Here is a 24,331-nt window from a genome sequence, read left to right as displayed (position 1 = left end):
GAAACCATGTGATTAGTCTTAAATTTGCTTAAAAAAATTGAGGCTTTACTTTCACTTTCTGTCTGTGGTTGGTTTATCCTCAGTCATCTGGAGCAGGACAAACATGCCTGGGATAAACGAGATGTTTAGGTTTGCAGTCGGACCATTAGTGAATAGACCTAACCCAAACATTCCCATCTAAGGAGGATTTCCTTCTTTCTCTTTTGTCTGTAATTTTAAATGGACGGAGTGTGGGAGCTGAAGACTTGCACCTTGTTTCACCTTTAACGGCATCAAGAGTCCCATCCTTTCAGCCCGTATTTTCACTCTGCCTTTTTGGCAAAGGCGTTTGAGGTTCTGCCGATTCATTTGGCTCCAACCATAATTGGGTTATCAGACTGGTTTGCTGATTAAACTTGCACCCAAAGACCTATCATTTGCCCACCCCTTGCCTCATCTTCAGCCCATCATCAAACCCAAGTGAGCATGCGGTGTGACAGCTAAAATCTTCCCCATAGCACAACCGGCTCACAGAACAATGTGTGCGGATAAACCCTCCAAGGGCCCGAGGGCGTGTGTTCGCGTTTGCATGCGTGTGTGTTCATAAACAGCACACATACACACACACTGGTTATCACACGAATGTTGGCTAGAATCTGTCTGTCCAAGCACTCTCCTCTATCAGGAAGTGAGGTATGCTCGATGGGAGCAGCAAGTCCAGAGAGCTTAGTGGGCCAGAATAGGGTCCATTGTGCCCATTATGCTGGTAGGGATTTGGGCCTACAAACTGACTAGTCTGCTGGAAGGTGATGAGGATGGAAGGTCTGGAAGAGCCGGGCGGAGACCCGACGGGATGGCATGAAAACAAACAGGGATGCCAACTGGCAAATGAGACGGTGTCGGGACTCAGGGAGATGCTGGCAGGGGGAAAGATCAACGATAAAATTTGTCTCCTTGTCTACAAAAAGCAGAGCTAGACATATACTTAATTAAAGGCCATTTAACTACTTAATTCAATCTTACCTATATAGCTCCAAATCACAACAACAGTCCTCGATTTATTTTGTGAGGTAAAACAGAGAAGACCCCAACAATCAGACAGCAAAGTCAGGCAAGAAGAGAGCCAGAGATTAAAGATAACTAATAATTAAATGCAGAGTGCTGTTTAAACACTTAGAGAGTGAAATAAGGCGAGGAAAGAAGAAACACTCAGTGCATGGATGGCTTGTTAATTTACTTCCATTGCTCTAGCTGATTCATCTCCAGCTTTGAGCTCTGTTTCCAGATGCATCAAGAAGCTGTTTTTGAAGATAAATAAAACTGTGATCTTGTGAGGTCTGTTCTCCTTCATTGAACCCACTGTACAGTCTAGCACCAAAGTCCTTGTAGAAGCAAGACCGGACAGTTGTTTGAACAGTCATTGATTGGGAGAGTAGATTTCTTCCATATTGGTTTTCCCCCCTCATTGGTTCTTTTTTGAATCCAGAATTGAATTTCCCGCTCCTCACATACAAGGTCACATACTTGATCACAAGAGCACTTTGGTCTCAGACTGGAGGCTTATTTGTGGCTCCTAGGATATTTAAAAGTAGAATGGGAGACAGAGCCTTCAACTTTCAGGCCCCTCTTTTATGGAATCAGCTCCCAGTTTGGATTTAGGAGACGGACACCCACTCTACTTTTAAATTAGAGTGTCTATTTTCCTGTCTTCGTCCCCTCACCCCTAACCAGTGACGGCAGATGGATGCCCCTCCCTGAGCCTGGGTCTGCCAGAGGTTTCTTCCTGCTGAAAGGAAGTTTTTCCTTCCAACCGTCACCAACTGCTGGCTCATAGGGGGTTTTCTAATTGTTGTGGTTTTCCCTCTATTATTGTAGGATTTTTACTTTGCAATATAAATAAAGTTGAGTTGAAAAGACTCGTTCTAATCCCCCTGGTGAATTTTAGAGCAGCTTTAAATTTATGGCAAATTAAACTGCCTGGATGTTATTTAAAACTACATGTAACTGTTTTTATGGCGGTTTCACCCACCTTCTTGTTTCATCTCTTCTCTTCCCCCTCCTCTCTCAGTTTTTTAAAACCATACCATGTTAGGGAATACACAGATGCCTTAAACCCTCAGAACCTCCCTCAAAGAGTCAGGGACAATAAACAGCTCAGACTTTCAGAGATTTCGGTTTTGAAGCCATTTTTAGCATTTGTTGGTTATTTTACAAGCTTGTAAACATCTTTTTTTTGGTTGAGGCAGAAAAAACACTGTTCACTAACTGACACCAGATCGTCTTTTCACCTTAACCAACTCTTCACCTCTCACCTTTTATGTAAGGCCAGACAGACGCTTTGAAAGTGACCCATGACCTGAAAATAGAAACTAAAAAGACAGTGGAGCCTTTGGACAAGGTGACCCCATGACCTGCTGAGTTTTAAATAAACAAAGAGATACTTAACCCAGTGGTTGGAGGTCTGCTAAGACATTTATAGGTGTATGTTGCTTAAACTGTGATGACAGCTGGGAGGAAGACAGGTCAGAGATTAAGCAGTAGGAAGTTGGTGGAAGGTGAAGAGGAAAGGAGAACCAAAAAGAAAGAGGGAGAAGAAATGATGTATAGCAGTTGTTTCAATAAGGAGTGATGGAGGAATGAGGGATGAAAGGAAAGGCGTGAAAGAAAGCAGCTTCCTATGGGATCCCTGCATATTTTCCCTGGGTGAAACCAGGTGTGAGTGTGAACTATGGGCCAGACAACTCAGGCAGGCTGGCACAGCCCTGTCATTAAGCACTACCTGCCTGCCCTGAGGCTGGAAAAAGAGCTGAGAGCTCAGGTAAGACAGTGTGACAAAGACCAGTCTGGCATCACTGTCACTTTACAAAGACAAACACATTTACAGTGTTTAAGTGGAAACCCTGTAAATTTGTTTTTACCTGTAAACTTACAGCAAAATTCTGCTAGCAGGTGTTTCACTGCCACACATTAAAAACGCACTGATATTAATGTGAGTTATTTAATTACTGTCATTAAAGTTGAAAAAGTTGCCATTAAACACGAGAAGGCAAGTACACCCACCTTGAATTCCAAGGTTTCACACATAATAAAATAACATCTGGTCCAAAATTGAGTAAATACAACCTGAAGTGAAGAACAGCCCACAATGTGTTACACTGTGTTCTTGTTTATGTAGCAAAAATTAGGCCAAACTGCAGAAGCAGTGTGAAAAACGTTGTATACCCTATGATTCAGTAGCTTAGCTCGTTTAGCAGCAATAATTTGGATCACTTGTTTCCTTCATGATGTTATGAGTGGCTCACATTGTTGTTGTGGAATTTTGGCCCACTCCTCTTTACAACGTTGCTTCAGTCCATTGAGGTTTGCAAGCGTTTGTTTATGCACAGCTCTCTTAAGGTCCCACACCAGCATTTCAGCAAAGTTCATATCTGGACTTTGACTGGACCATTGCAATATGTTGACTCTTTTCTTTTTAAGTCATTCTGCTGAAGGCTGGTTGTTTGTTCACATGCATTTTTGCCTTATAGCCATTCCCACATTAATGGGCAGCAACAATTATTCGTCTAAGATTATTACTGATGTCTATCCTCCACACATATGCAAACTCCACACAGAAAGACCCCGGCCTGATGTTGGAATTGAACTCAGGACCTTCTTGCTGTGCGGCAACAGTGCTAACCACCGTGCCGCAGTTTATATTCTCAAGGAAATTTAAATCTATTATTTATTCATAATGAGTTTACGAGCCCATTTCTTTGCATGTCGCTGCATTCTTTTACATGCATTCTTTGCACGTAGAAACTGCACTCTTATTTCAGTTTATGATATAAGACAAGCTTACTATGGATTTTGTTTTCGTACTGGATTTATGTTTTTGTTGGGGTTTTTTCCTGCGGCAATAACAAGGGCTTAAAATGGCCTCTGTTAGCTTTTTTTAGCTGTGAAGTTAAACCTTCACAAACATCTGTCCCACTCTCTGCCCACTCCTCCCTCTGTTCATCTCCCCTCTCCTTATCCAGTCAAACTGCTTAAAATGTGAGCTAATGGGAGGCTGTCAGTACTTCTGGGTGCTGTGTGAGTGTGTGTGCGTTTGCCTGAAGTAGAGCCACCTGTTAGTGTTTGTTGTGTTTATGCTGCCCTCCTGTGGTCACGACTGAGCGGTGCACCTGTGAGCTGTGTGAGTCATTTAGACAACATGAATTTTTGGCTCTTTCAAGACTAAAATGTATTTTTCATTAATTTTACTGTAATTTCTTTGTATTCTCTAACTGAATGTGAACCTACAGTAGCTGTGCCTCTACTAGGACCACATATCACTACTTGTGTTATTACATGGACTACACGTGAGCCACACTCACATGTTAACTCTCCCCGTGGGTGTGCAGTCTAGGTTTTTCTGCTTGCAGTTTGGTGAACAGTGATCATGTCTTCTCTTTGCTCTCAGGGTCGTCCAGGAACTCTCGGTGAAGTTGGACCGTCTGGACAGGATGGGCCACGTGGGGTCCTTGGGCCTTCTGGGCCAAAAGGAGAGAAGGGCCACCTTGGGCTGAAAGGACCGTCGGGTCCAAAGGGAGACAAAGTAGGTGCTTCAGATCTTTACGTTGGTTGTAATTTGTTTTTCCCATTAAATGTGATTCGTTCACTCAGTGGCCACCTTGTTAACCCATTAAAACCAATGGGAGTGCTGGTTTTAGGTCAAACTTTTAGATCAAAGGAAACATTAGCACAAAAAATATCAGCAGTTCCTGAAAGCATCATTTCTGTTCTTTTCCTGTGATGTCATTATGGTAATCCCTGGTAGGGCTGCACATCCAAATCTCAACGAATATCACAGAAAGCAGAAAAAACAAAATAATAAAAAAAAACAAAGTAAAATAAACCCACATTCAAATGTTTGTTTTCTGTAGAGCTGCTTCTCACTCACTCACTTTCTCTTCTCTCAACCAACCTTCTTCTCAGGATTACCGTAATGACCCTAATATCCCTGACACGTGCAGAGTCGCTGCTTTCAAGAACCGTTGGAATTCTTTTAATTTAGCAAAACATTCAGCAGTTACTGGAGTTACAGGTGTTTTTAAAAACATTAGCAAGACACCTGTCTGATGCCAGCATCGGGTCTGGCTATAGAGGGTAAAATACATCTACTACAAAATATCTAAGTTAATGCAAACATTTAATGAGCTAATCACAACTCCACGTGGCATGTAGACATGTTCAAACTGGGCTTCAGAATATGTAAGAAATGTGATCTCAGTGACCACAAAAGCATCTCTGGAGTTTACAGAATAATCTGAGAACAAAATCTCTGAGCAGTGTTTTCGACACCTTATTGAATCTGTGCCATGAAGAATTAAAGCTGTTCTGAAGGCAAAATATGGTCCAGTCCAGTATCAGCAAGGCGTACCTAATGAAAAGATCCATGATGTATGCACATACTGTGTATAACTAATTAGCAAATACATTTTTTTAATAATATCGCAGTTTGCTAAATATAATGCTTCATGCAAACATTGTACATTCAGATTTTCTACACCAAGCACGCAGTTGCATGTTTTTCCCACAAGGTGTCTCCATTTAAAGTTATTGTATATTTAAAGTATTTATTATCTTTGCAGGGACCAATGGGAGTGCCTGGATTCCAAGGAAGTGATGGTGTGCCTGTAAGTAAACAGATGCAAACGGTATCCATTAATTTCCTTAATGAGGTTTCTTGTCATTAAAGATAACATCAAGTTTTTTTCAGATTTTTTTCTCTTCCTCGTCCTTCACATTAAAAATTCCAGATCATATTGTGTAAAAAGTGCAGGAATATAGAAAAAAATGATCATGGAAATGTAAATATTCTAATGAGAGGTCAAATTATAATTTGTCATCATGTCCTTATTATCCTTCGCTGTGCAGGGTCACCCTGGTCAGCCGGGCAGCAGAGGACCACCGGGACTGGACGGCTGTAACGGGACCAGAGGAGATCCTGGAGATCCCGGCTTTGGGAGGGGATACCCTGGCACCAGTGGATTTCCTGTACGGAAAGACATCCTGTTTCATTCACCTCACATATTTTAATCTCACGTATAGCAATACTTCGAATATTATATTTACATACAGAGACAGAGATACTGATGTTGTGTTTGCCTCCAACAGGGGCTGAGTGGGCCCAAGGGTCAGAAAGGAGAGCCTGTATTCATCTCGGAGAATGCTGTAAGCTCACACTCATGCACACTGATGCTGCTCACAGGCTGATCTCTTTACCAAGGCAGTTCAGCTGTTTGCAGTATCAAAATATTGCAAAAACTTTACTTTTCCACTTCCATTACTCTAATTTTTTATTAGGTTGGACAAATCTTTTAGTTCCTGCATCTTTTCCTCCTTAATCCCCCATCCCATCATCCTTACACATACAATCACAATCTCCATATAGGGAAGCTATGGATTAGAAAGAAAAGGAAGTCCTCTCTAGCAGTAAAACCACTTAATATTTGAGTTTTGATTGGTTATTTAAATAAACTTTATTTCAGTAGTCAGTAGGACAACTGAAGGTGTGGAAAAGTGAAGCAAAGGTTACTAATATTTTCACAAAGATAATTCTCCCACAATTGATAATTCAGATTTCCTCCAGCGGTCATTGATGAGTGGTTGTTGATCAAAGCGATCCAAATGTCGAGTCACAGGCAGGCAGATGTAAACGAAACGTGTCAGAGTTCATGAAATAAAGAGGTAAATTAAACCTGTGCTACTTTATAAAGAGGCTAGGAACACAGAGTGATGACGACAGAGCCTGAGGAAATGACAACACTATTTGTACATAAAAGGGTAATCAGGGTAATGGAAGGTAACGAGACACAGATGTGTGGTTAGTAAATGTTGTTGTATGTGTTTTCTTTGCATTTTCTAAGCATCTCAATTTGTCAATAAACTCTAACACAAACTGAAACTAACAACCACAAGTTCAGCAACATCTTTATTGAGGAAAAAGTCCAACAACCTAAAAACAAACAAACATAAACCTGCACTGAAAGAGTTTTTAATTTAGGTGATATTTGTTGATCTCTTTGACACATTGAACTGCAAATTACCCAGCATATGAAGGAAACGGGTTACTGTGGCACAACTTTATTGACATTTGCAGCATGAACACATGACATGAGTGAACAGACAGAACGTTTGCGTGCAGCAGGACGACGTTACTCGATGGCATCAGCTGGATCGACTGCCAGCCTGATACAGTTTATTGAAAGCTGCTAACAGATTTAAGTTCTGATTTACCGAAGCTGCCGGAGTGGCATTGAGCCCACTTTGACTCCTGCTGATAACCATGAATAAAAATCCCAATGTTTGCCACAAATGAAGACGACCGTGTTCTGCCATGTGTGCAGAGGTGTTGGTGCATCTTATTTGTTGTTTGCTCTTCTCTTTATTGCCCTCATCTAGGCTATACAGGGTCCCTCGGGTGACCCAGGACCCCCTGGCCCACCTGTAAGAGTTTCTTTCACTATTTCACCCAACAGCATAAATATTTAATGCAAGTAGTAGTACGACTGAGCTCTGTGAAATATGCACTGGATGTTAGCAATGTGTGGTCTAAAATAATGTTACACCACAGTGAAAACAGCACTGCTGTGTAACGTGGGTTTGTTTTCATTTGTTTTATGTCTGCAGGGTTTACAAGGTCTTTATGGTCCAGTCGGTTTTCCTGGTCCCGAAGGACCTGAAGGATACCCAGTATGTAAACTCATTTATCTGTTTCCTCTTCCTCAGACCGATCCCTGCATCTACATTTACCAATATTAAAGCAATCTACACGATTGCTTTAATATTGCTTTATTAAATATCATACATTCATAAAAGTTCTATGCAAGAAGGCATTTAGGTTTTATGTAACAGCGTGTTTAAAACTTAGAGATATTAGTAGCACATTATTTTAGCTTAAAAGTGGTATTGTCATGATTCGGCTGTGTGGCAGGCAGGAGAGGACCCAAACGCAAACTCACGGAGACAAAACGTAAACTCAAAAACACAGCTTTAATGCTGGCAAAAGGTGAAACACAAAAACAGCACTAAACTAAACTGGGAAAGCTAAACATAAAGTATACCAGGAACCACAGGGAGAATCACACACAGCATGAGGGAGACTACGACACTGACAAAGAGAAACACAGGGCTTAAATACACAGAGGGATAACGAGGGAATGAGACACAGAAGGAGGGCACAGCTGGGAGAAATCAGGACTGACGAGACAAGCAAAGCAGGACACATTCACATAAGACATGGAACTTCAAAGTAAAACAGGAAGGATCACACAGAGACGCGAACTTGACACAGTGGAGACAGCAACTAAGAAACACAGAGACATAAACCATAAGGCAGAGGACTCTAAGAACCGAAAGACACAGAGGGGAACTCAAACATACAGACACAGACTTACACAGAACAGAGGGGACACAGAGAAACATGAAGGGCAAGGGAGCGAAACTAGAAACCATAAGATAACTCACACAAGTACAATATTACAAACATCACAAGGAACTAAAAACGCTGGGTCAGGGGACCCAGGACCATGACAGGTATAACCTGCAAACCCTGTGATAAGTTAGTTCCAGTCACATTAAAGCCAGAATGTAGGTTTATTTATCTTTAACTTATTAAGCTTAGTCTGACTCTTTGTCCTGTTTATAGGGCCCACCAGGTCCTCCCGGTCCCCCAGGGCCAATGGTAAGTATAATGGTACACTAAAGGGACATATCATTTCTTTGAATTTAGACAAATGGCTGCCTTTTGGTAGCCTCTCTTATTCTCTCATTGTTGTCCAGAAGTACATATGAACCTTTTTTGTTTTTAGGGGAGCCGTAGTGACGCATCTCAAGGAGAGAAAGGAGACAAGGTACGCTGTAAACCACAGAGCTCACAACAGATTCATCAATTTAAGTCACACGTACACAAGCAGCACTGCTGATGCTGCTCGTGGCAGTGATTCATTCATCGCACACGTGTAAAAAAGACCGCAAACAGGAACCATGGTTGTGCTCCCTTTATGCTACAAATATGGAAGCAAAGTGTTCTGCGTCTAAAGTTTGCCACAGTCAGTGTAACTATCTATGTGTTAATTTTTTATGGTTTTATCTGCAAAAGCATGTTTTATAAGTTAGATTCCTACTCAGAGTAAAACAGAAGCGTGAGCAGATTGGACAGAGTTAGAAATGAGTGCATCAGAGGAACAGCTCAGGCTGAGCAGCTTGAAGACGGTTAAAGAGAGGCAAGGCTGAGATGGTTTGGATATGTGCAGAGGAGGGAAGAACAGTGAAGATGGAGCTGCCGGTCAGGAGGACAAGAGGAAGACTTCAGGGAAGATGTGTGGCTCTAGTGAAGGTGGGCATGCAGATGTTTGGTGTGACAGAGGAGGATGGAGGGATAAAGGGAACATTTGAAAAGAAAAAAAGATTAACAGCACAGTATAAAGAAGGGTGGGCTTTAAGGTATGAAAGCCTTGTGATTGACAAGTCAGCAAAACGTCCACTGCTCGCTAAACACATTTGACTGCAGGAAAATAAGCCTGTGACTCATCTTTTCTGTACAGTCTGTGTTTAAGATTAGGATGTAGTCTCATGTCACAGAAAGGAGAAACAGGAAATCAGCAGTGAGGGCATGCAGGAAATAGCTTTGTCTCCTTTTAGAATTTATACCAAGTTACATTTATTTGTTGATGGAAGAATCACTATAAGATGTATATAAATGTCTGCCCCCAGTTTCTTTCCAAAGAAAGAAAAAATCTTTCTATTTGTTGGAGCAAAAACTTGTTTTTAACCTCACGGGGACCCAAATGCTAATAATAAACTGCTATTAAAGCAGAGCTCAGATTTAAGTCATTATGTTGGTGAAAAACATTCTTTAACCACCGTTTCACGTTGTTTTGTAGTAAAATGTTATGGATTCTATATTGTAAAGCAGCCATTCCCAAAGGGAAAAGTGCTGTGGCCCCCTTAAAGCCAGAAAATTCTGCTTTAATTCACTTTGTTTATAAGTGATAATTTCATATTCATGATAGAATTAGTACACAGTGTTACTGTGGCATGCCTGCAGTACCTGCAAAGTCCACCAGGGGGCCCCAACTGACACTTTGGCAATCACTGCTCTACAACCACTAATGACAACAGCAGGCTTTAAGTGCTCCAGCTGTGTGTGTGTGTGTGTGTGTGTGTGTGTGTGTGTGTGTGTGTGTGTGTGTGTGTGTGTGTGTGTGTGTGTGTGTGTGCGTGTGTGTGTGTGTGTGTCGGCTCGAATGACACTAAAGTTCATTGATTTAATGCCGTGCATGTTAACATTTTGGTGGTGGCACAGCCTGCTCTTCTTCCGTCCATTGCATCCCTCCCTCCTTCTCCTTTTAACCCCACCCGTTCCTGCATCCCTCCACCTTCCTCCTCTCTCCATCCTCTTCTTGACACATGTGTTGGACTGATTTTTGCATCTGTTTCCTGAATGATAAAAACAATCACATGAGCCTCTGCTTGTTTCGGTCTGGTTTGTTCTTCATGTGATCCGTGCTGCCGCTGAGACAAACGCAGACTCCCTGAGACAGATCGCTCAGCTTAATCCTGACCAGCTCAACTCCAAGTTCAATTATTTTGGCAATTTCTTTTCTTTTCTTTAGATCGGGGAGTTTGTCCGATGTCCAGTGGCTTCACGGACTGATTTCTTTATTGTTGAATGACAGCTCAGAGATTTCTCACCATAATTCACCCAAAATTCGTCCCATCCATCCAGTTTTAAAAACACCTCTCCAGTTCAGATTTGCGAGTGGGCTGGAGCTAATCCCAGCTGACTTTATGTGAGTCTATCCCACCCTGGACTTTTACCAGTTGAAATTTCTGAGTTGTCACTCTGGAGGACTGTAACCTGTGGGCTGTAACTGGGTGCTGCAACCACTCGCTCCTGCTTCCTGTATGATTTTATTTACCCATCTTGACCACATCAGGCCTCTGGTGATGATTGCTGAGACTTGTAGGTCATTCTCCCACTCCTTGACTTCTTATTCACCACCCGCTCATCAATCCACACACCCGCCCATACCGATTGAACAAATGGCACAGGTGCTACTAACATTCATCTTCCTCACACACTGCATGCATGCTGTGATCAACCAAAACCCGTAGCGACTGAGCAAGGATAAAAACAGGGATGAAGTGAATGTGGAAACAGCTGGATCTTCTCCAGCCTGGTGAAATGCACTTTTAGGATTGAATTACACCTTTTTTCAGTAAACAAATGTGCAGCATGTGTATTTCTCTTTAATTCTGGCCTTGAATTTTTATACACTGACTATAATATATAAAGTGTCACTAAGCTTTCTTCTTTTTTATCTATCACGGCTATTATTCCTTTACCTTCTCTAATCTGTTTTTGAGCCTTATATTTATATTTTACCCTCTTTTTTTGCCTCCTTTTTCTTTTTCTAAAATGCAGTAAATTTATATGACAGAAAAGAGTCCAACTGTAAGGCAGCAGTTTCTGCGGACTACAATGTTTGCAGATGACACTGTGATCTGCAGTGAGAGTTGGGAGCAGGTGGAGGTCTGCTCTGGGGAGAAAAGGGCAAGTCAGTATAAGCAGGACAGAATACATGTCTGTGAATAAGAGGGAGACAGGTGGAAAGGTGAACATGCAAGAAGCAAAGGTGGTCAAGGTACCTGAGGTCAAGCATTCAATCAAGGAGCAGTGCACAAGAGAGGTAGAAAAGAGAGTGCAGTCAAGTGGGAGTGGGTGGAGCCGAGTGTCAGAGGTGATTTGTGACAGAAGGATAACCGCAAGTGGGAAAGAGAAGATTTAAAATATGTTAGTGAGACCTGAAATGGTGTATGGTTCGAAGACAAAAGAACAGGAGGTCGAGCTGAAGACGTTAAGGTTTTCATTGTGAAAGTCCAGAATGGATAAAATTAGACAATTATTTTGTGTGTCAGCGCAATGAGGCGACAGCTAAATGTCACAGCTGCCACCAAAGGCAGACTGTAGTGTAAACGCTGTCTCCAGGTGGAAAACCAGAGGAGTGATACACCTCATGTTGTACAGCGTACAGATTGTGCAGGTGTCACCTTCTCGCCTAAAGAAGCTTTAAAAAGATCTACTTTCAATATAAGGACTGATGTCCCTTATCGACTGTGTGCACATTTATATGCATAACAGCAGGTTAGATTAACTTTGATTAACATTAGTTGCATCTGATGCTACTCTGCTTCACACTGTACTGAGAGTCCAGATCTGCTCTGTTCAGTGAATATAATTTAATGTGATTTTTCAAGGTGCTGATGCTATTTTCTCACCTTTGCTTCAGTAAAATAATCCTCCCATTCTCTCCTTTTCCTCTCCCCTTCTCTCCTTCCTTCCTTCATTCCCCTCCTCTGCTCTTTGCGTCTCCTGATTGGCTAACAGTGTGTTTCGTGTGTATTTCGGACTCTAGGGTGACGTGGGTCTTCCCGGACCCAGGGGTAGTCCCGGCGACACGTCGCTAAGCGGCCCAAAAACACTCACTATCTACAAAGGAGATAAGGTAACACAGCAAAGGAAGGGAAGGAGCGAAGGTTTTTGAGCTAACACAACAGACACACAAAAACACACGCAAGGATGTGGTGGGGGTTTCACTGCAGAAAGTAACCAAAAGAAAGAAGTGCAACGATGCAGCAGTAGGCAGGCCAAAGGTCTAATAAAGAAGAGGAGCAGTGATTGCAGCAAACCTTACAAACCTCAGAGAGGAGGACGTGCTGGAGGGAGGAAACAAGGAGCCGAGGGAGGACGTGAGGAGACACGGGGAGAGGTGGAGGAGAGGTCGGTCATCACTGTCCAGACTCACAGAGAGCAGCAGTCGTGCATCTTTAATCAGAATTTGGAGAAAAAATCATTTACATTTTTCAGCCAACCTGATTTTTTTTATTAAGATCATTTAAGAAATACAGTATTTATCCCATATTTGTTTTACAGCTGTAATAAAAGTAATGAAAGCAACACAGATGCTGCAGACTGTGAGTGTGAGAGACAAACTATGGCATTAAAGGTGCTGAATCATTAACTGCTGGAAAACCACTGAGTTTAGGTTCAGTAAAAATTGCTCTGCACCAAAACCAGGAAGCTTTTATTGTGAAAGGTGTTTGGATAAAATAGTTTTTCTTCCTTGGGATGTGTTGTCATTGTGCAATGTGTTTGAGGCTTATAACGTTTATGCATTAAACTGCAGTCTAGTGAAGACGGCAAAGTGGACCCTAGTGAAAAGTTTCTGTTATAAACTTTTATAAACTGTTATAAACTCAGCATGTCTGAGCTTTCAAGTTCAAACTATTGATCCTAAATTTTTTGGTAGCTTTCAAACACATGACACAGACTGACACATCTTGAGTACAGACAATTTTGGAAACATGAGGAGATCTGCCAAAAGAAATCAAATCTGTTTATAATTAGTTAAAAAAAATTAAAATTGAATCTGACTATTACTGTCTGAACCTCCTTCAAAGTTTCTGTAAGTAGGATTAAAGTTGTAAAGAAACAACAAACACCAGCCTCTCTTCATCCTCATCCATAAAGCTCCTCGCTCCTCTCCTCGGCCTGTGCTCTCTTCAGCCGCTTCCTGCGCGGCCTCATGCCGTCCATCCTCCAGTCCACAGTCTGCCCTCTCTTCCCCTAAACGTTCCAAAAGCTGGGGTTGTTTTTTCCCGCGCTTCGTCAGCGTAAACAGCTCTTTCTTCCTTGGTCACCGCATCCAGGGCGACATGGGCTTGCCTGGTGACCCCGGCCAGCCAATGATCAATGGCGTTGTGGAGTTTGTGGGTTTTCCCAAAGGAGACAAAGGAATGCAGGTTTGTTGGGAAACACGAGTCATAATTAGCGTTTTATTTCACTGTCACAAAAAAATCAGTTTCAAACATAAAAAAGTCATTTTAATGGTGGCAACAGCCTGAAAGTGATCGACACCATCATGTGTTGGTAAACTTGTATGCTTCACTTACTTACATACTTTTCTCCCAGGTTCACTGCTTTATGAATGAGAGAAATGGACATTTTTCTTTGGTGTAACCGACACATCCAAACCAAGACTTCCTGTTATGTCCATGTGTCACTGGGAAAAGTAGATTTTTAATTATTGCCACATGACAGCGATGGTCATCTAGCAGATTTCTTGAAAAGCAAGCTCTCTATTTGCCCAACACATATTGTTTTTGCTTCATGCAACCAAAGCACGCTCCAGCGTGGCTGATCAATATAAACACAAGCAAAAAGCTTCCTGTCCTTTACCAAGACTTTGTGCGAATGCATCTACCTTCTGTTTGTAGAGGCGAGCAGAATAGTTTCTGAGCCTATGGCCACTCAGAAAGTTAAAAACCAACACTATGCTAATGCTGCAGCTTTATATTGAACGCATTCACAACACTAACATCTAGTTTTGTAACGCTATCGCTAATGTCAGGGAACATTTCCCCTGATATAATAAATCAGTTAAAACATGCTTCCCAAAACGTATTAAAGTAGAAAAATGCACGGCAAAAAGGACTCTTCTTTTATTTCCCCTCTACAAAAAAAGGTATCAAAGAGAAAAAAATCTACAAAAATAAAAGAAAAATGGAAACTTTTTCCTGGGAAATGTGATCCTTTTCCAGGGAGGTGACAGACTCCCTGCATCACTGAAAACAGTAGGATAGATGAACAACAAGAACAAAAAATTGGAAGGGTGAAGGTGACCAGCTGACCATATACCTTTTGAGCATATGAATTCCCCTGGGAAATACCACTGAGTGATATTTACTCACCGCGTGGGTGAAATCACCCCATGTTAGTGCTTTAGGGTCTAAGCAGACAGCAGCAGCCACATTAAGCTGTTAAATGACGAGCTGCATGAGACCGTTTTCTTAGCAAGGTGTTGTTTTTATCAGACTGAAGCAGGATTAAATCAGATCAGCCGCACAGCGATGGAAAAACGCCACAAACGTCACGATAATGACAACCCTTTCTTTTGGTAGCTCTTGCTCCGAGACCTCAGTGATCTCCAGACTTTTATAAGACCTTTTGCATGCCTGAGTCAGTAAAGGTTTCACAGCTGGAAGGTCAAATAATAAACCTCAGGCTACGTGAATAAGAGACAAATGGAAGGAAAAGATGTGGAAAAATGACGTCTTTAATTCCACTTCATCAAAACTGTAAATTAGGGAGGCACTAACAGTCACTGTTATTAAATTACATGCAACAGACTTGAGGCACAACAGTGCTGCATGCATTTCAACAAGAGGAGTACGTCTACTTGACTGTCCAGCAAACTATGACTGTCGCAGACGATCCTGATTTTAGCACAATTAAATACAAAACCCACTTATCCCCCAAATTGTGACGCTTTAAATGTGCTCTAGATAAGAACTGAATGCAATGATTTGCAAATATTTTATGAATAGCTGAGAAAATGCGTAATGTTAAGAAAAATGGTTAACTGGCCAAAGGTGAGTCACATGACTGGATATAAAAAGAGCCTCTCAGAAGTAATGCAGGGCAGAGGTTCAACAATTTGCAAATTGTCGAATAATTTCAGAATAATGTGCTTCAATATCAAATTATTAATACTTAAAATATGTCGTCATCTACAGCGCATAATATCAAAAGATTTGGAGAATCTGGGGGAATCCAAAGATTCCTATTGGTTGTCTGTGATCTCTGGGTGCTCAGACGGCGCGGCATTAAAAACAGGAATGATTCACTCATGGAAATCATTCCATGGGCTCAGGAACACTTCTACAAATTCATCCACAAAATGCCAGTTAAAGCTCTACCGCGCAAAGAAGAAACCATACGTGAACAGGATCCATGATTTATTAAAGGCAATGAATGAAAAACAAATGGGGATGGAGTGCGTAACAAGGATGGATTTTTTGCTGTTGTTTACTTTGCTCTCTCGTTGCCTCTCTCAAAGGGTGACCCCGGTCCAAAGGGAACTAAAGGATACCCTGGAATACCCGGCCTACCTGTAAGTATTCAAACAGTTTGCTTGTTTATTTTTTATTTCATGCCCACCATGCAAGATGCATTTTAGGAGAAATTGTGATTCAGGAGACCTTCCTTTTTGTCGCTTAATCACAGGGACCCTTTGGCTATCCTGGAGAATATGGAGAAAAGGGCATTCCTGGATACCCCGGGAGCAGAGTAAGACTCTGTGCTTTTTGGCTTCAGTTAAAGTGCATTTAGTGACATTACTGTTTGAAATTCCTTCCTTATTTCCCTTTGTGAGGGGAACCTCACCATTTCCTCTTCTTCTGTGGTGGGTGTTGTTTGTGTTTTCGCCAAGCAGGGGGCTCCAGGGTTTAACGGACCGCCCGGTGTTCCAGGACTGCAGGTAGGGTTTGTAAGACTGTAAGCACAGAGTAATAGTTCTCACATTAATTATGAGCCACAGAAAATACTCAGCTGGCTTACAGGTGAAAGTAATTGTTTCTTTGCCTTCATCCCCACAGTTATCCTCTTATATTAGACACATGGTCTTTCCTACATAGAAGAGGAGATCCATCTACTGTTGTAGTAGATGGATCTACTATATGGATCAAATATAATTTTACCTTTATTTAGTGAATTGGGGTTTCATGTAAAAATGTAGTTGATGGTCTTAAATCATAGAAAAAAAGAGCAACACATTTGTTGCCCTTACTCCATGTTAAGAATCATATTCATGTGCATTCACAACCAAAAAGTCCCACAAAAACCAAGAAAAAATACAGTACATACTTCGAAGTACACTTCAGATAACCTCATAATATCTATAGGAAACTCAGGAGTTACTGCATCCTCTTATTTCCTAACTCATGACAAAATATATATATTATTGTCAACACAGACACCCCTGCTGCACGGCATGATAGCCATTAGTCTTTAAACCTGTACAGTATGTTCAATTTAGATTAATTTTTCTTCTTCCACCCAGGGACCCAAAGGACGTCCAGGCACCCCAGGCTCATCGGGCTACCCAGGATTCAAGGTAGAATCACTGTTCCTCTAAAGCAGATGTATGGTACAAGTCGGGTATTTTCTTACAGCTGTGTTTTCCTATATCCTAATTATTATAAAGAGACATCAACATTTCTTACTAAAAAGAACTTTTATATCATTTGTAGTGAACCTGTGAATTTATAACACCACAATATATCAGATCCACACGCCGTAGGCATAAAGGCAGCAGCTGAAAGGGCAAAGTTTGTATAAAGCTTCTCTGCTATTTCACCAGCAGATGGGGCTACTGTGCTCACACTGATGGTAGCAATTTTTATTGCTCTATCTGTCACATATACTACTCTTGTTACAGAGGTAATGACGACTTGTAAAAGCGGATATTTTTTAATATAAAACATTAACAATAATTAAATTGCCTAATCACGGATCTTCATTTATAGACACTATCCTAGCTTAGCAGTTACAGGACATTTCATTAAACCCTTTTGACTTCTTGGTAACATATATCTAATCAGCTGATAATATGGCAGCAGTCGTATTTGGACATGTTGACATGGTCAAGATGACCTGCTGAGGTTCAAACAGAGCAAAGAATGAGGAAGCAAGGTGGGTGAAGATGCCTTGTTAATATCAAAGGAGAGCGGCTTGACTACTCTGAGCTGAGAAGAAGGCAGTAACTCAACAACCGCTCATTACAGCCAGAAGAGCAAACGAGCATCACTGAAAGCACAAAATGTTAATATCACTCTGCCACAATGACACATTTTCAGATACACCCTCTGGGTTTTATGGTTAGCTAACTGAAAATGGTTACTTATCTATATGTTGGTTTAGAGAGATGATACCATCAATATTTCTGCTCTAACCTGTTTTTTGGGTACATCTTGTAGGGAGACCAGGGAGACCCCGGACCCCCAGGACCTAGCTCTTTTGTTAATGGGGGTTATGCTATTCAAGGTAACACCTTGAGGTTTTTTTACACATGTGTTCCTGTGAACCACCGGCCCTTTAACCACCTCTTCTGTGATTGGTTGCAGGACCTCCAGGGGACTCGGGTTTACGTGGCTTTCCAGGACCCCGGGGTGACCAGGGACCTCAAGGCTTTCCAGGACCTCCCGGCCAACCAGGACCTGATCGTTTTGGTCCAGGTAATACACACAAATTCACACTGATCACGGAGGATTAACCACCATCAGTAATGATCTTTAGACAACAGAAGCTGTCTGTGCACACAGGTCTTCGAGGTCCTCCTGGGCCCAAAGGTGTAAAAGGAGAAGTGGGTGACCCCGGCTTACGGCCCACTGGTTTTGAAGGTTTCCCAGGACTCCCTGGGCCCCCAGGTCCCAGTGGCCTTCCTGGACCTCAAGGCCCTCCAGGTACATTTACACAAAAACAGCAGATAAAGCTCTGTGGTCCTTCCCTCTCAGGCAAGCAGAAGTAGAAACCGAATATTTGAAAGTACAGCTTTATTTTTATTTCCTCCTAATTTTCTTATACATGTTTGAGCTTTGACTGTTGTGTAACTTGTGCTCAGTTTCTGTTACTGTTGGGGTTACGGGGATTGAAGCAAAATATTTTTCAGTATATAAAAAATAGGTTTTTACATTTTAAACACAATAAAATTCAACTACTCGGTAGAAGTGAAAGACAAGACATAGAAACACTTTCAAATATAACAGCTGACTGACTTTGCTGTCCTTCAAGGCACAAACGCTGAGCCCTGCTACATCTATCCTGATACAGGTCAGTCCTACAGGTATCCCAAAGGCAGCCATATTTCTTTGAAACTCGCCAGCAACAATCATGCTGCCAAAGTGAAATTCAAAACCACAGACTCAACTTTCACAGCCAGCATCTAGCTGCCACAATGCTTTATTTGATCACTTCTGTGCTGTGGAGGGAGCGGTTGTTAGTATAGAGTGTAGCCAGCTTCAGTCTTGGATATGAGAGGCTCTCTCTACTGATCCAAGCTGCTTCTCTCATCTCTGGTGACAAGGTGTCGCCTGCTGTGAACGTAATTCACAGATCTCATGTGGACATTAACGCTTGCTAGCAAAAGATTTCTTTAATGACTGTTTATTTGTAAAACACACACATGGAAACACAGGAAGAAACAGTCTGTGTAACATACTGGAAGGAAATCATTGGAAAAACAAAAGATGATTTCACTGGCATGGAAGATGACTGTGTTTGGGTATTTTCTTTGCCGGGGTAAGGCTCCGAACTGCAACAGGCTGTGCATGCTGCTTCTGGTGAGTAGCTCTTAACCATGACGGTCGATGTAAAATCACTGAAGGGGTTCATGTTGTTTTACATTTTAAGATGGCAAAAAATAAGCCTCTCATCTTGCAACAGTAGCTTAAATCTTTTGTCGAATCTGGAAACCAAACAAAGCAAACTAACCTGATTTTAAACTGTGGCTTCGAGCCGCACTTCCGCTCTGCTGGCTTGAGTAATTCCTTTTCCGGTTATTGAAAGCTTGGTTTCAAAAGCAGAAGCAATAAATCAGATCAAGAAACTTAAACAAGTATAAAGTGTTTGTGTAAAATCTTAAAGTAACAATTTGTGACTTTTAAAACTACTTTGCAGTCAGTGTAACCTCTAATGGGTGTAGCTTTGCGTGTGTGTTTGTGCAGGTGACTCTGAAGGTCTACCAACTGCTCCCCCTGGAGGCCCCGGGCCGCCTGGTCCCACAGGATTTCCAGGAAACATTGGTGCCAAAGGGTTTAGAGGTACACGCAGATATGCAGACTTCATGAAATGAAATGATTTGTTTCTCGCAAAAAATATATTTAAATCATCGCGTATTTCAAAATGAGTCAAAATTGTTGTCGAGAAGTGAAGAGGTGAGTGAGGAGTTTACCCACACAGTAATAAATGAAAAGCAAGCAGCAAAATACAAATACGAAGCATTGGTATCCAAGGAAACTAAAACACAACTGGAAATGGAAGAAAAAGTGCGACAATCTACAATTCTTAATCCCGCCGTCCCGCAGGCGACCCTGGTGACTGCAGATGTTCTGGAGGAGACTTCTCGGGGTTAGATGGACCACCTGGACGTCCAGGAACCAATGGCAGTCCTGGCCTGCCTGGGGTGAAGGGTTTTCTTGGAGACCCCGGTTCACTAGGCTTCAGTGGTCGTCCAGGACCTAGTGTAAGCAAAACTCTGCCCTTGATATGACTTGAATGGGAATTATTAATAATAATCATCATCATCATCATCATCATCATCGTATTAATCATAATGATAAGTAATTTAAATGCATGCATACCAGTTTCTGAAGTTTCACATTTCTGTAACTTTGCAGGGTCCTCCTGGTCAGCGGGGCTTCCCCGGGCGTAAGGGAGAGAAGGGGGCTCCATATTACCCCACCCTAAATCTGGGGTTGAAGGGAGTCATAGGAGATCCTGGACCCAGAGGACCTACAGGTGAAACAGGAAATCCTGGAAGAGACGGGCTGCCTGGCTTCCCTGGATTTCCTGGACCCCCAGTGAGTCCTTCGAAACACAGTTTACATATTAGTTCATCTTCAGAAAGATTTTCATTTAATACGTTTTTAAAAAGACGTCCAAATGACGATCATTGTTTCCTCTTTCCTCTCATATATTTTCTGTCCTTTCATTTCGTGTTTTCCCCTTTCTTCTTCTTTTGTTTTTCGTCTCTCGCTTCTTTGCTGTCTTTTCATCTCATTCCCTTATTTCATTTCTTCTCCTGTATAATTTCTGTGCCTTTCTGTTCTTCCCCTTTTATTTTGTATATTATCATCTCTTTCCTTCCTTTTTCTCTTTTCCTTCCTTTTATTTTCTTTTGTCTTCTGTTCTCTCTCCCACCTTTTCATTATCCTTCTTTTGTTTTACTCATATTTTCTACCACTCACCTTCTTTGCTTTCCCTTTTTTGCTTTCTTTACTTTCTTTTTCTTATATTTCCTCTAACTTTCCTTTTCTCCTTCTTCTTGGTTTTCTCTTTCCTTTAATGGCCTATCCTCTTTCCTGTTTCCTTATTTTCCATTCCCTCTTCCATTTCTCACCCTTCTTTCTTTTCTTTTCTTTTCTTTTCTTTCCTTTCCTTTGCCTTCTTTCCTTTCCTTTCCTCTTCTCTCCTCTCCTCTCTAGGGTGATGCAGGCATCGGCTCAAGGGGAGAAAAAGGATTTCAAGGGTTTCCAGGTTCTAAGGGACGTCCTGGAGGCCCTGGTGAGCCGGGCATTGGCTATGATGGAGCACCCGGCTTGCGTGGAGACCCTGGAGAACCCGGTATACCTGGTTCTCCAGGTATACCGGGTTCACCTGGAGAGAAAGGTAAATAATGGTGTTTTGAGTGTGTGTCCGTGAGACAGAGAATGACAGAAAATATGTGAATGTGTGTCATACAGTCTTCTTCCACAGGGCGATATCCACACCACCTCATCCCATCACTGTCCATCCTCAGCACACAACAGTTATTGTCCTCACATGCTAGATCATTATAAGACCTCTGTGAGGCAGCCTGTCCAGGACTTGGACAGAGCTTGTGGCTCTTGTTAGATTTCCTCTTCCAAAGCAGCTTCCTGCTCTCCGTGTTTCCTCGGCTGCAGCAGCAAACGATTAACAAAATGATTAACGGTCTCCATTAATGTACTTACACACTTCACCTGCAGCCAACAATCTATAAACTGCTTCCTTAATGGAATGATTGATGCTTAATGATGATGATGTATTTGCTGATTAAGCTAAAACGACTGTGCTTGTTTAGTCTCAGAACAGGTGAGAAGTTTGATGTTTGCCATGTCTGGCTTTTTACCCAAAAATCTGCTGCTAAACTAAATTGACATAACCAAACCAAAACATAGTTTATGTGTGTTTTTTCCTTTGCAAATCTTTTTTTTTTTTTTAGCTTATCAACAGTCAGCTTCTAGCTACACTTTTCAGTTTTTTGCTACAGCCACAATGAATATAAAATGATGGCAGCAGCAGACGCCCGCATCTTCCTGAGACTAAATGACACAAGCCTTTCGGCAGCAGCTGGCCACTCATCTTTAGTATGAATGTGTGCTTTCATACCATGACGACTGATTAATTTTTGCTTTTAATATGAAGGTTATTGTCGCTGGCAGGAGTTAAGAGAGAACGAAGTGTTTGGATGCATCGCTGGCGCACAGATGCCCCTCCTTCCTCTCTCTCCTCTCATGTTGACGGCAATAATCTGTTTTTGCCTGAACTGAATGAACTTATTGCTGATTTGCTGATACCTGTTGTGATGAAAACCCAACTCAATGGCTTTATTGGGGCATGCAAATCAACCTAAGTGGCTTTGTATGCTGCCACCTTCTGCCTCTCCCTCTCTCTCTACCTGTCTTTATCTCCCCCATCCATCCATCCCCTCGTCTCTCTGACCTCCTTTGTGCATGTGTATCTATCCAGGTGAAAGCATCTGTGAAGGGCTTAATGACGCCGAGGAGGGACAGGGTGGGTAACTGATTCTTTTATCCACCAGCCAGGCTAGTGAGCCTTTGACAGAACCTCTAGAGTTAGTTGCAGGCAGACGAGCAGCTGGTGGATGACTATGCTGCTGCTGTTTACAATGGAAGCAACCTGTTTGGTCTGTCTGATGGGTTTCAAAAAACGAGCATTCCACATTCAATGAATGATGCTTCAATTATATGACTTTCAGAAACTAGAGAAACTTTTTAGGCCAGTAAACCTCCCACAAACAGTTGGGTCCAAAGTTATTGCAATAGTGTGTAAAGAACTGTAAATGTCATAATTCATGAAACTAAAACAGAGAGAAAAGAAGACATGGTATCAATGATGACCATTAAAAATATAACCATGGGTTTTGCTTTAGTCAAGCCTGTAGGACCTCGAAGATAGAAAAGGGAAAAATTACTCAGTATATTTAGGGAGACAAAATAACTTGTGATCATAATCCAAACCTAAGCCTATAATCTGGTTAAACAAAAGTTGTTGTCTTCGTTCCCTAATTGCCAAGATTTGGGCATAAAAAGAAAGAATGATTCTGATTGCTTGGGGTTATAGTTAAGCTTAGGTTTGGCACAGATGATGACTTAGATCTCAGAGGGTTAATGATGTGATAGCCTGGATGTAAGCCATTCATTAGCTTTGGGTTGCCAGGTTCTGCATTTTCCTAAATAGCCCATGTTTATCCTTTTTATCATTCTGCCCTTGTAATATTAGTAGACCCTTGGTAAACACCTAAGAAACTCCAGTGTTTCTGCAGCTCTGTCAAAAAGCATTGTGTCAAAGATATTTTTCACAGTCTGGGAGCCCAGACTATTGTTTGAGGTCTTATTACAGCTTATAAATGTTTCATAAGGGAAGTCTTTTCAGAAAAAGCCCCAGCCTCCTTTAATCATGGGAAACATAGTGCACTCTGGAAACTACTGGCTAACTGTCAATCATTTGTTCATGACGAGGCCGATGGAAGCTTCTCGCTCCCTGCATCTTCAGGGTTTCCACTCAGGCCCAGTCAGTCAATGATTGACTGTCGAGCTTCAGGGCTGTTTATACGCGCTCGGCTTCCAATCAAAGCTGCTGAAATCTTGCGCATGTTTTCAAGCCAAGCCTCTGCTAAATGCTTTTAATTAATTAATGAAATGAAACACAAAACCTGCACTGGATTTCTAATTCCCATTATCTTCTTAATATAAAGAATTTGCTTCTAACTCCCTGCACAAAAAGTCTCTGTTGGCGTGAGTGGAGGCGATAGACAATCAGCACCTCAACAAAACATTCACTGAATATAATTATCCAACATTTTACTGTGTCACTGTGTTTATCTTGCAGTTATTTATAATAATACATTATCACATATGTCTACAATGGTGTTAAAGTTGATGTTTCACTATACTGAAGTCTTTGTTTGTATTTAACATGTGATTTTGACCTGTGCTACATTGCGCTACTTCAACTCTTTGCCCTGATTTGATTAGTTGAAAAGAATACACAACTCTAAAACTGTGTATATATATAAATAGGTATACATTTGTAGATGTGCTATTATGTGTCCAAGTGTTCACTCTAAATGTGTATTCAAGTGCTTGAGGTCTGAATGCTAACCTGTGTATGACTGCTACCAGGACAAACTCTGGCTTGCGTATTTACGGGTGAGGCAGGAGACCCAGGCGATTCCGGTTTCCTTGGACAACCAGGTACGATTTAACAGATGTCTTATGGTGATTTTACAGCCTTAAAGCCTTAAACTCTATGATGATCACAGTTAGGCACAAACACACACACACACACCTTTACACCATATGTTCTCTGATTGGCTGCCTATCCCTCTCTATGACATCACGGATCCAAGAATAAATTGTAGTAGTTTAATTTTACACAAGATGACCTCAACATTTCAAACGTTGCCCATGTTTAATGCACCAATCTACCAATGGAACAACA

General features: G+C 41.7%; 1 protein-coding gene across 5 annotated transcripts in view; it reads left to right on the top strand.

The window, feature by feature from the left end:
* Positions 1-24,331, top strand: part of col4a6 (collagen, type IV, alpha 6) — a 155,035-nt gene that overhangs the window by 112,017 nt on the left and 18,687 nt on the right. For 3 of the 5 annotated variants that reach the window (XM_085395369.1, XM_085395393.1, XM_085395360.1), the window contains 22 exons: positions 4,424-4,558; positions 5,595-5,639; positions 5,881-6,000; positions 6,121-6,177; positions 7,408-7,452; positions 7,636-7,698; positions 8,654-8,689; positions 8,817-8,858; positions 13,720-13,812; positions 15,909-15,962; positions 16,076-16,138; positions 16,284-16,328; positions 16,911-16,964; positions 17,827-17,893; positions 17,974-18,084; positions 18,172-18,312; positions 19,573-19,668; positions 19,933-20,090; positions 20,245-20,427; positions 21,052-21,235; positions 22,337-22,381; positions 24,013-24,084. In XM_085395369.1, the coding sequence (XP_085251495.1) occupies positions 4,424-4,558; positions 5,595-5,639; positions 5,881-6,000; positions 6,121-6,177; positions 7,408-7,452; positions 7,636-7,698; positions 8,654-8,689; positions 8,817-8,858; positions 13,720-13,812; positions 15,909-15,962; positions 16,076-16,138; positions 16,284-16,328; positions 16,911-16,964; positions 17,827-17,893; positions 17,974-18,084; positions 18,172-18,312; positions 19,573-19,668; positions 19,933-20,090; positions 20,245-20,427; positions 21,052-21,235; positions 22,337-22,381; positions 24,013-24,084 (1,909 nt within the window). Of the gene's footprint in view, positions 1-4,423; positions 4,559-5,594; positions 5,640-5,880; positions 6,001-6,120; positions 6,178-7,407; positions 7,453-7,635; positions 7,699-8,653; positions 8,690-8,816; positions 8,859-12,425; positions 12,516-13,719; positions 13,813-15,908; positions 15,963-16,075; positions 16,139-16,283; positions 16,329-16,910; positions 16,965-17,826; positions 17,894-17,973; positions 18,085-18,171; positions 18,313-19,572; positions 19,669-19,932; positions 20,091-20,244; positions 20,428-21,051; positions 21,236-22,336; positions 22,382-24,012; positions 24,085-24,331 lie in introns of all 5 variants that reach the window. The other 2 variants (XM_085395378.1, XM_085395387.1) reach the window with 2 other exon arrangements.

Source organism: Rhamphochromis longiceps, linkage group LG3 (assembly GCF_057381845.1).
Source record: "Rhamphochromis longiceps isolate RC_006_pf linkage group LG3, R_longiceps_female_GT1.1, whole genome shotgun sequence".
Lineage (NCBI taxonomy): Eukaryota > Metazoa > Chordata > Actinopteri > Cichliformes > Cichlidae > Rhamphochromis > Rhamphochromis longiceps.
This window is presented reverse-complemented; position numbering and strand designations above follow the sequence as displayed.